General features: G+C 41.9%; 1 protein-coding gene across 10 annotated transcripts in view; it reads left to right on the plus strand.

Moving 5' to 3' along the window:
- Positions 1-12682, plus strand: part of SPATS2L (spermatogenesis associated serine rich 2 like) — a 160786-nt gene that overhangs the window by 95300 nt on the left and 52804 nt on the right. For all 10 annotated transcript variants that reach the window (XM_038585290.1, XM_038585291.1, XM_038585283.1 and 7 more), the window contains 2 exons: positions 7175-7283; positions 10459-10508. In XM_038585290.1, coding sequence (XP_038441218.1) covers positions 7175-7283; positions 10459-10508 — 159 coding nt within the window. The remainder of the gene's footprint in view (positions 1-7174; positions 7284-10458; positions 10509-12682) is intronic.

Consider the following 12682-nt stretch of genomic DNA (forward strand, 5'->3'; position numbering starts at 1 on the left):
TTAGTAGCTTTAAACAACACGAATTGATTATCTTACATTTCTGAAAATCAGAAGTCCAGAGGGTTCTCACTGGGCTCAAATCAAGATGTCAGCAACAGCTGTGTTCCTCTCCGGAGGCTCTAGGTGCAGAATTTGTTTTCTTGCCTTTTCCAGCTTCTAGAAGCTGCTTGCACTCCATGGTCATGCCCCCTTTCCTCTTCAGACTTAGCTGATCAGGTCTTTTTCACATTGCATCACCCTGACATTGACTCTCTTCCTCCTCCTTCCACCTACAAGGACTCGGTAATTATATTGGGATCACTGAGATAATCCAGGATAATGTCCCCATTTCAAAGTCAGCTGCCTAACAACCTTAATTCTGTGCATCCTGAATTTGTCAGGTAACCTAACGTATTCACAGGTTCCAGGGGACCAGAGCATGTATGTCTTGGGGGTCCATAACCACACTTACCACCTCCTTGGACAAGCAGCCTCTACATCACCCAGGAGCTTATTAGAAATGCAGAATTTTGGGCTCTGCCCCAAGCATCTGAATCAGATTCTGCATTCTGATCAGATTACTAGGTGATTTGAATACTTTAAAGTTTTGGAAGTCACAACTAGACTATCTCTAAGATCTTCTCTACTTTAAACTATCCATGATTCTATGAAAATTGCATTTTTTTCCCACCTTCAAATCTTCATTATTCCTTCTAATCCTGGTTTCCTGCCAAAAAAAAAAAAAAAAAAAAAAAAGTTAATTTTGATTTGTACCCCTGGTGTTAATTCCCAAAAAGTCAGCCAAGTAGAACATGACAACACCTCATGCATATTTTTTTGCTGGCAGAAAGTAGATGTTAGAAAAGGCAATTAAATTATAGAATTATCCATGATGCAGAGGTACTGGTCTACAAAGAGTATTTTCTTCCTCAGGATTCATAAGAGAAGTGCCTTCATTAGCGTGAAGATATTAGTGGTCCAGCAAGTGAAGCAAAACATACACAGATGAGCTGTTTTTAAGGCGTCTCTGAATGGCTCAGCATTTGAGAAATGTGACCAAAGCTGATTATAAAATTCCTTTCAAAGTTGCAGGAATGGCAAACTCATAAATAACTCTGGCTCTCACTGATGTGAAAAGGAGGTTGCTGGCTGTTTGATTGCTGTCCTTGTTGTAGGGGATACGATTAAGCTGCAAGATTGCAAGCTCCTCAAGGCCGAACCAGCCATGTACAATGCCTGGTACCTAGGAACTCCATCCATTGTGGGCTTGAATACTTTTTAATACTGTAATACTTTACACTGAATTTCAGAAATGCACCGGGAAAGAAGTGGATAAATAAAACTGGAATATTTCATTGGCCATCTTCCTAGACTTCCTACTCCCTTTGGTTCATTCACTTGTTCATTCATCTATTCAGCAAACATTTATGGATCATTTACTGAATGCCACCCATTGTTCTAGGCTCCCATCAATATAAAACTATGGTCTCTGTCACTCAGGAGCTCATATCCCAGTGAAACAAATAGTCACATAAGTAATTATGCCAACACGAGTGCAGAAAGCAGTATGTGAACAAGGCTCATGGGCCTTTTCCATTCTGTTCCTTTCACATTCTAACTGGATTTATCTGGAAAACCCTCTATTTCTCCCCTTTGCCAATAGAATCAATTATTTGGCTTTATTATTTTTATCTTCAGCCCTCGCTGCTAGCGTTGCATCTAGGCACTTGCTGCTTATCGTGGAAAATGAAACCCTCTCAAACCAGTGCAAGTAAAAGAGGGGTTATTAGGTCCAGCATGGTCTCGTGGGACTTCAAGGAAAGTGAGAGGAGCAGGAAAGGCAGGAAATGAGGCAGCTCCAGAACAGCCCCGCTTCATCTCCACTCTGTTCTCTCTCATGGTGTTAGATAGTCCAGAGTCCCAAAGGCTGACAATCCGAAGAGCCCACTCTGTCTTTCCTGACAGGCCGCTCCCTGACCCCTGTGACCGGTGTCACTACATCTTGATTGCTTCCTTCGTATCACTCACTTAGCGTGAGTTGCAGTTATGTATAGTTTAAATTTACACATTCACATGTCTTTTCCTGTGTACATTTGTTGTGATCATATCTGTTTCGTTACTGCTGTATCCGGCCACTAGTACGTGCCTGACCATAGAAGGCATTTAGTGAGGGAGTAATGAAAGCCTTGGGTCTGCTCACCGTTCACTGAGGCTGTGCAGGAAGTTTCTTGAGAAGTACCAGCACCCTGGCCACATGTTCTTTCCATGTCAAAGACACTCGAGAGGGACCCTTCTCCCTTGTGGCCCAATGTAAATGCGCCAAGACGTCTCTTTTTGAAATTTATTGAGCAGCTAATATATGCCAAATTCTATATCAAACACTTTACATGCATCATCTCCTTTCATTTTTACTGAGACTCAAGCAGGTAGTATCCTCATTCTACAGCGACAAAACCAAGTTTTAACAGCTTAAGCAGTTCATCCAAGGTCCTAGGGCTTGCAGGTAGGGGGACCGAGGTTACACCGTAGGTCAGTTTAAGAGCTGTGTCCTCTGTAAAGTATTCCCTCCAGGCAGGCCTTACTGCTGCTCTCTCTGTAGTACCACATACCTTGTTCATGAAGACGGCACTTTCACGTGCAGACGGCTCTGGCTCCCCTGCTACACTACGCTGTCCCTCTTAGGGCAGGAACTGTATCCTGTTCCCCTTTGCATCCTCAGCACCTGTCACTTTGTGGGAGCTCAACCAGTCTCTGTCTGTGGGGCTGACCTTTGCAATGACAGGCAGTTACTATGCTATTTCATATTTTTTAAATCTCACAAAATACTATGAGTACCTAAAAGGAAGTAAAATTACCAGGTGTCGCGAATAATCCATCCCATCTCTGTTATTGAAATTTAGAGGACATACGCAGATCCTCCCCACCCCTGTAACGTTGAGGTCATATCACAGTCAACTGACCCCCACCCCCATGTTATTGTGGATGGTACATGCAGAGTGATGGGATGGCTCAGACCTGCTGGCAGGATCTTCCTTTGACTCAGAACGGCAGATGGATACAGCTACGAGCTGACATTCTCTCACTCAACAAATAGTTAAGTACCTACTACGGGCCGTCGTTAGTCAGATACGGTGGGCGTGTTGAGCATGTGGAAAAGTCTGAGAGGAGAACTCTGGCCCTCATGTCGCTTACCATTGAATAAACACAGTGTGTCCGCGCTTAGGATAGAGAGCAGAATGTGCTAAGTGTAAAGAGGCACCTACTGATAAAGTCTGTGGGAATTGAAGGGGGGGTGACTTCCAGCAGGGCCAGTAGAAAAGGACTTCGTGAAACACGTGGCATCTCAGCTGGACCCTAAGATTCAGACAAGCAGACACCTTTCGTGTCAAGGGCAAAGCACAGAGGTGGGGGTGGGGCCTTTTGGAAGGGCAGTTGAATGTGAGACCATAGGGAGGTAGCTTTATTCTTAAGAAAGGGAGGAAAACGCCATGGCTGTGCTCTAGAAAGTGCAGTCTGGGGTGGCCTCGGAGTGAATTTGCGGGAGATACTGGAAGCAGAGGGAGCAGTTATTCTAAGTTTATTTGATAATACTGGGTCTCTCTGATCACACAGCTGTGTAGGTGGATTGAAAACTTTGGTCAGGGAACCCTTTTTTGAAACCCAGACATAGTCTGAGTGACTCATCAGTAAGCCAAGAAGACTTTCTAAGGAGTCATCACAGACAGGCTCAAAAAATGCACACTGTGAACGAGGAAACCTGCTAACAGCTCTTAAACCAGACAACTCAAGTCCAGGGGAGGTCGGGTAACGTGGGAAACTGCAACCAAACAGCGTCTGTGCACGCCAGGCCGCCTCGCTGCTCAGTGCGGGCGGGATGCCAGCGGGGCGGGCCTGAGGCCCAAGCGGGCAAAGCCTGCTGAGCCAGATAGAAGGCTCCAGAGAGAGGAAGAAGGAAGGGGAGCTTAAAACTCAGAAGGTAAAATCAAAACAACTTCTGAGGCGCGAAAGGCAGATTTCGCAGTTGCAAACCGAATTTGCCAGGCCAGGTTTAACTTGGTAGAAGCCAAACGAGGGAAGTGTGATTTGAGAAAGCTTGAAGCAGCTGCTGGAGGACCCGCCGGCTAAGCGGTCCCCACTGTCACCCAACAGTGCGCCCCTGAGGGGCCCGGCGAGGGCCCAAGAACCCAGAGGGTGTAGCCACTGGGCTGCCAGCCGGCCTCCATGGGCGCTGCCACTGCAGGCACCCGCTCGGGCCGCGGGCCAAGTGAAGGCCGCAGACCCAGTGAAGGCCGCAGACCCAGTGAAGGCCGCAGACCCAGTGAAGGCCGCGGGCCGAGTGAAGGCCGTGGGCCAAGTCAAGGCCGCAGACCCAGTGAAGGCCGCGGGCCGAGTGAAGGCCGCAGGCTCTACCAAAGTCCCTGCAGGCCTGAAGTTTGCGAGCGACCCATCTGCGACCTACCATCAGTCATGTGTTGATTGTCCCTTCCTCCAGGAGCTTCAGTTCTCTACCTGCTCACTGTAACCCCGCCTGTGTCGCCCACTCCTTATTTTTAGGGTCACCTCATCATGAGGCCTTGCGAAGGTTTAAACGCTTAGACCCCTCATTATGACTCTACTGTGTCCTGAATCTAGTGACACTGCGAGGTTCCTGTGTTTTTACGCGCACATCTGAGCACATAGGACTTCTCCGTCTTTCTCAAAGACGTTTTCATTGGAAAATAGATGGTAGCGAATTTATAAATAAGAAAGTGGAAAAACAATACTATGCTCTTCACATTAGCCAAGCCCTGTGATGAAAGCGAACGCAGAGCTTGGCCTGGAAATTCACTAGAATTCAATATTACTGTGGAATATCTAAGAATAGGCAGAAATTCTTTTTTCTTTTTTCTTGTTTCTTTAAAACTTGACGTCCATGTCTTAAGTATCTTCCTCTGAGAATTGTATGCAATATTCATTGTTAGATTTGATATCAGAACTCAGTTATTGGCAATTTTCTTAGGATATGTTTGGAGCTAGTGTATATAAAATGACAAGGATGGATGTTTTCCATATATGACTGTGGTTATATTTTTTTTCCTTTTAAAGAGGAATAGGCAAGGGCTGTATAAATGTCTACAAGGGAAGTGTCTCCATAAGCTGTGGTTTATATATTATGTTTTACTTTAACATAATAAAAAATATGTTCTGCAGAGGAGAGATTGGAAGCAGGGCCAACACTTATTTTATGTTTCTTCCATAATTCTGTGTCTTTACTGATCAAACAACTATGCAGGGAGATTGAAAACTTTGGTCTCATGTAATTTTGATGCAGTTAACATAATTAATTAATAATTATTGCACTATATAGAAGGGTATGGCTGATATAGTAATAATAATGTAATTATCAAGAAATTTTATGTAATACTAACCAACCATGATGGCTTGAAATACTAGAATTTTATTTAAAAGAACTTCAGGGGCACCTGAGTGGCTCAGTCAGTTAAGCATCTGACTCTTAGGTTCAGCTCGGGTCATGATGTCAGGGTCCTGAGATCAAGCCCCCTGTTGGGCTCCGCACACACTCAGCACAGAGTCTGCTTAAGATTCTCTCTTGCTCTGCCCCCCACCAAATAAATAAATCTTTAAAAAATAAATAAATAGGGGTGCCTGGGTGGCTCAGTAGTTAAGCGCCTTCCTCTGGCTGAGGCCATGTCCCAGAGTCCTAGGATGGAGTCCCGCATGGGGCTCCCTGTAGGGAATCTGTTTCTCCCTCTGCCTAAGTCTCTGCCTCTCTCTGTGCAAGTCTCTCATGAATAAATAAATAAAATCTTTAAATACGTAAATAAATAAAATGTTTCTTGTTCTATCTCTATCTCTGTTAATGTATAAGTGAAGATATCCTTCTAATGTAGTTCTTTTATTTATTTAAGAACCATAAAAGGTGAGAATAGAAAAAAAAAGGAATCTTGAGTCGCATACATATAAATATATATATTGCATTGAAGTCCTTGGTAAAACCCATATGTTTAGCATTTATGATTGTCAAGTTTCAGAACCAGCTTTCTCATCAATAGTGTCAGACTTCTATACGTTAAGTACTTATAGCTTATGCTGTTTCCTCACGATAATCTAAATACTTTTGTTTAGTGATCTATGTGAAACAGGCCGCCTATTTTCTGACATGATTAGAAAATGGGCTATATTGCTTAACTAAATGTTCTGCTCATTAGACTCACATTACACATATCTTACCCATGTAATCCATAGTCCATGAATCTGATCACAGTGAACTGTATATAACTCTAAAACTCAATTAGCTATAATTTAACCATGATTTCATGATCATCATTATGGATACCACTTACCCTTGCACATACAGACTAGAATCTATCAGTAGCAGCTACAGTAATCCCCATGATAGAAAGTTGGGTGAGCTAGGTTTTGCTCAGGTAAGTAGAGCATCCTGTAGTAATTCCAAGTTCTGTGGGATAGAGGTCAACTGATTCTATTAGTAAAGAGTATGTGCTAAATTCGATTAAGAAATACTTATAGGTCATTAAAATTTTATTATAAACTTGACCTGTTGAAATCCTTAGCCCTTACTTTTACAACGTTTTAAATGTTTGATTTTTCAGAAATACGTTTGGGAACATTCTATATTATGGCTAAGATTGCCATTTCAAAAGTATAGTGCCCCACATTTTTATAACTCTATAAACATTAACGGAGTTTTACAACACACTGGTGTGAGCCTTGACATGACTGCTTCCACTGTGCAGATGAGAGAAGCTGAGGCATGAGGCTATTTTTGTAAATTTTCCAAAGATACCCCCTGAGCCAGTGGAGAGGAGAGCCTGAAACAGAAAACAATCTGTGTCTTCACTGAAAACACATCCTGTATGCATCTGTAGTCTTGGGGGTGGGTTGGGGGTGGTGGGGTAGATCACAAGACCAGAGTTGGCTTTTCACACTCACTAGTACGGTTCCCACAAGGAGCTCTTTGTGAAAACGTGTACACAAATAAAAAGGATATCGAGGTGATTACTAGGATGAATTTTTCCTCATCTGAAATGCTTGAGTCTGCTTAATGGCAAGAAGATAGATGAGTTGGCTTTTTAAGGCCTTTCTAACAATTATACTTCTATCCAGTGAGAGATTCATGGGTGAACAGTATTTAAAGTGTTTACCTTTCTTTTTCTTTTCTTTCTCTTAATAGATCTATGCAGTTCGATCAGTTGTTCCCAACAAAAGCAATAATGAAATTGTCTTGGTGCTACAACAATTTGATTTTAATGTAGATAAAGCAGTGCAGGCCTTCGTGGATGGTAAGTATACATGACCCCTGAACCTGTTAGAACTAAATATTTTATACGTTCTGTATTTTTTTCCTTCAATGCATTGAATATCAATTAGTTACTAATAATTTAATTCTCATAAAAATATGCTAAGCTTTAACAACACCTTTATGAGCTCAATAGAGCAGAATTTGGGGTTTCTTTTTCTCCCATTAAAAAAAAAGGAAAAAAATTGTAGCTAGTTTCCAAGGGATACCTATTATAATGACACTAATTCTGTTGTCCACCAGTCTTTCCAATGTGTTATAAACATGTCCTTTACTTGATGGTGTCCTTGTGCATGGAGAGTAGTGCACTTCCTTCCTGATGAACTCTTCAGCCAGCGTAGTTCTCCTTGGCCTTACTGACTGCCATCCTTGAACTCGATGCTTACATAGTCTGAAAGGACTGGTTTATTCTTTAATACCCTTAGTTTTTGATTTTGAGATTGCCTAATTAATCAGAATATCAATTTATCTCCTCTACCTTTAGAAACTTTTTGCTGCCTAAAAAACAATTTTCTTTAGACAGCCCATTGCCTATTCCTGAAGTGTCAGGAATAGGTTTGTCTTATAAATTTATAACCTACTCCCTTATATTTTCTATAAATTCCGGGAAAATTATTCTCCTCTCCTATTTGAACGAGCTCCATTTATGCACAGAGATCTCGTACTTGTCCTTGGTTACCATATGTCTTCTGTGCTGGTAATAGTTTCTATGTTTTAAATATGGACCAGCGAGACATAATCTGGGTCAGGGAAGACCTGTCACACATTTCTCAGCTATATCCTATTTGTACTTTATTTGTTAAGGATGGTTTGATTTACTTACTTTTCCTAGGACCAGAATAATTTTCCCAAGGTTCTTACAAGTATAATTGCAATTCAGGCAAAGTCTTGAAACCAGGCAACATTTTCACATTCTGATATCCACAATCAAGGCTTAGAGTCCTAATTGAATTTAAAAATGATTGTCATTCAAAAATAGACTTGCAGGCAGACCTAGAGTGAGTAACTTTTCTGGTTTTTTTTTCTACCTCATGTACTAGCAGATACAGAATTTTGAGTTGGAAGGAACAAATAGTAGAGAATCTGATATTAATCTGATTTGTGGCATTTGGTGCGATTCGTCCCAAGAAAAAAATTTTGGAAATCTGCACATCATTTCACTTGCCAACATCGCTTGCATGGAAAAAAGCTTTAGGAAAAGAAAAAAGTTATTATCCCCATTCCTCCCCCACCCTTACTGGGATTAAAGCCCCCACATTCCCTGTCATGAAAGTTTTTTTTACAAAGTGACCCTGATGAAATGCACTGATGCCCAGGAACTGAAAGGCTGTCATCAAATCCATTGGTACTTCAGTAAAGCACCTTTTGCTTGTCCTTGAAATTGTCACCTTGTCAGTATTGAGATCTGGTTAGAGAAACTCATTGATTTGCTGAGAAACCTCATATGACCTTTGGTTGGGGACCAATTGGAAAACTTGTTTAAAAACCACTGAGATTCAAAAATATTTGTTAGGAATCACTTACGAGACATAGTAAAAGCACTATTTCCAAGTGGCTTCAAAAGCTTCAAGCAGTTTCAGTGTAATTAAAATTTAATAATAACAGTTTCAAAATTCCCTGTGAACATGAGTATGTTTTCTTCAGAATTACTCTCTTAAAGCTCATTGTCCAAATTGCAAATAGAATTTATGTCAAAATATGAAAATTAGAGGAATAATTGAATATTGCACTTAAAGCAGTAAGCAACTCACCTCCTTTCTCTGATTAAAAAGAGCAGTACTTAACACTTTTTTTTTTAATTTAATTTTATTTGGAAAACTGAAGTTTAGCTGTAAGAAGAACTACCCTAATGATTATTAGCCTGGATTGACTAACCGGGAAGTCTAATAAAAGTGACTTCTTAAGGTTCTTCAAAAGGAAAATACGGTGAAACACTCATTCTCTGGGCAAATGAGAGAGGGACCAGCTCAGTCAATAAAAAGTCTGAATTATAGCTTACTTTTAAGTGCAATCTTATTATTTCAAGTACATGTAACTCTGAAAGCCTAAGAGGGGCATTGAATTGGAAACTTTGAATAGATGGGAATAATTAGCCTGTCTAAATGGCCTTCTGCTTATCTAACAGTGACAGTGGACCCAATAATTGGGACCCTACTAATTTGAAATTTGTTATAAAGACCAGCCTGAAGTTTATCTTTGTTTAGCCAACACACTCATCGTAGAGAACTGTTAGTATAATGAGATTGTATGAGAAGGCCTAAAATTGTTAAAAGAATACATTTAAGAGCTACTCTTTTAGCAGTACTACTACTTATATGAAAACAACCGATGTACTTACTACCAATAACTTATTGTTGAAATTACCAGCACCACCCCCACCACCCTGCTCCACCCAGTTGGAATGAGCAGAGAACTTTGTTAGACCATGTGGAAAGTTATCATAGCCGATCAGCAGTAAACATGTCTTTTAAAATATTTTACTGCCTAATCAGGTTAGGCTTTTCCTCTCTGAGTCTGTGCATTGCCACATATGTACGTGAACAGCACCGAGAAAACCTGGGATCAACTTGTCATATGAGGAACTTCCTTTGTTTGAAAGTGGAAACCTTCCGAAGAGCACATCCCATCCCCACGCACGGTAACTAGAGCAAAACCAACATCAGATAATCTGTCCTCCTTATCACCCCGAAAGTTGTGAACATAGTGAGTGGAGGCAGAAAAAGAGCAGGAATGGCCAAACAAAAAGCTTTGATTCACTTGGTTAATAATATTCAAAATCCCATGTTTGGTCTGGAAGATTACAGGTATTTTGATTCATATATCAAATAGAACAATTTTAATTCCACCTATGGCAACGAAGCTAACAGAACATTCTCAAGATATATTTCATTTTCTCTAAGACAACATAATGATAAAAAGGTAAGCTTCGTGTAGTGGGGCTTAATACTTTGATAAAACCAAGATCATGCAGTGAATTAAATGAAAATCTGGAAATAAAAAATGAAACTGGCATTTTTATTAAGGTAGGATGTCTCAAAACAAATGAAAAAGCAAAAAAAAAAAAAAAATAGACTTGCTACCAGGATCTAAAGACAGATGAATTTTGTGTGGTGTTTTATTACATGAATATGTGTTGAAGACTCTTTGTCTTTGTCTAGGCAGTGCAGTCCAAGTTCTAAAAGAATGGAATATGACGGGAAAAAAGAAGGTAAGATTAATATTGATTGTAAATGAATAACATCTCCAGTCAAAACTTTCTTGGTTGTTACCACTTAAACAAGGTTACCCATTTTACACTTCTTTCAAACTTGTTGATATGTATACGCAGAGAGCTTGCAAATTCAAGCCTCTCTTCACTTACCAGCACCCTCACTACTAATAATGCCCTTGTTTTCCTTTCGAGCCTTTTGAACCACCAGGTGTGCTTTAGAAGTCCCAGAGTTTTCCTTTTTAAGTATTAAGGGGAGCCCAACCGGTGAATTCAAAGGATTCAAGACGTTAACTTGCCTGAACATATTCCATAGCACAAAGGAAAAAATTAGGGAGTGTTTTAAAGATACTTGAAAAGCTCTAAATATATTTTCACATGTTTTTCCAACTGAAAGAATCTGTCCAAGGCTGCCTTTTTTTTTTTTTTTTTTTTTTTTTGCCAAGCTCTAAACTCGAGCTTTAACCAAAGGGAAAGAAAAGAAAATACTTTAAAGTCATAGGAAGTTAGGGACCTGTTTTTCCTTCTTGACAACCCTGGCAAACTGCTCTTTGAGAAGAGAGGAGGAGATTTTACTCTGCCCTATTCGAATCATTTTGCTTTCTTGGCTAGTCACAGAGTCTGCGTTGTGGGCACCTGGGGGGTGTGCCTGGGTGCACACAGGCCCTCTGTGTCCCGCGTAGAGGCCTGCCTCCTGTCATGAGCACATGTAGAGCTCACTGGCTCCTACAGGGCGCGCCACTCTTGTTCCTGGCCTGCAAGCTGTTTTATGACTTTCACAAGAATTCTGATTCTCTTTTCAAAGTCACTGCTCCACCCATTCCCATTATTCCCCAGCCAGGCCTGGTGTTTTGGGTATCCCACAGTATAATAGGACCAGTCTATACCCTTCCCCACCAGGGAAGATCACAGGCCTGCCAAACAGGTTTTCAGCCAACAAAAAGCAGCAAGACTTTCATAAAATCCTGAGATGACTGAAATTACCCTTCCTCTTTTCTTTTGCCCCCTAGTTTTATGTGGAATAGGGAGAAATTACCAGGCTTTTTTTTTTTTTTTTACCTCTGTGAGTCACCCTCTTTGACAGTCTCTGCTTATCTCGACTCCTGGCTTCGCTGGCATCTGTGCGAGTGACGATGACTTACGAGCCATCAAAAGGCAGTAGTTACACGTCCCTGGAAAAATTTCAGATGTGGGGTTTGGGGATCAGCCTTCTCTGATGTGAGAAAAACAGGGCAGACAGCAGCTGCCCATCCAACTCCCTAGTCAGTCCCCATCGGAGAGGTTCATGGAGAGAGTCTCCCCGGCCCGGCAGCCGCCAAGCTTGTGTGGGAATCCCCGGCGCCAGCCCTTCCCTTCGCCCCGTGAATGGCTTCTCTCAGCGAGACGAGCACTACTCAGGGGCCTGATTGGGGTTTCAAAGGGAGAGAAAGGGAGTGGGGAGAAGTAAGAGAAAACAGTCTCCTTTTATTTTTTCTTTTCAAACGTGTTGAAGAACAAAGCCAGGCTGATGTTCAGCGGGAACTCGCTGCTGCAGCAGTGGGCGAGCCAGGGTCTGGTCTGAGGGGTCAGGCGTCTGCTCTGATTGGCCAAGGCCTGCCCCATCCTGAATGTCCAGGACATAGAGCACCCCCTGGATGCAAAACCCAAGTCAAGGAAACCATACAGCACAATTGGGAACATCTTCTTGATTTACTAGAGATGATTGTGTATTGACCACTAGGGCCTTTTAGGAGAGCTACAGTAAGACGCTGCCTTATTGTGATAATTGGGGTCCAAAAACAATTTTTAATGGTCTAAAATGCAGGGGTGCGTTATTTCAAAGTAAATAAAGTGAAGCCCTGTAATGTAGTCTGACTAGCAGCTGAGAGGTCCAGGGTTCCGGCTGCACAGTCCAAGTCCAGGTGGACCCCGATCAGCTTGGCATGACTCGAGAGCAGTTGTCTGCTGCAACTGAAGTACTCACGGGGGTGACTCTGTGTCCTGTGGGTGTCTTGCCCTCCGTGGACAGTGGCAGCCATCCCAGGAACCTCCTGCTCGATTGCTGCCTATCTCACGGACTCAACCTGGACTTTGGGACCTGCCTTCGACTTCCTCATTTTGCAAGGACTTGTGGCCTTTTTCGTCCTGATTCTCCTACTCACGCTCCTGTCCTCTCCTGGAGGATCAGAACCCCA

The sequence above is a fragment of the Canis lupus genome, chromosome 37, assembly GCF_011100685.1.
Source record: "Canis lupus familiaris isolate Mischka breed German Shepherd chromosome 37, alternate assembly UU_Cfam_GSD_1.0, whole genome shotgun sequence".
In the NCBI taxonomy this organism is placed as follows: Eukaryota; Metazoa; Chordata; class Mammalia; order Carnivora; family Canidae; genus Canis; species Canis lupus.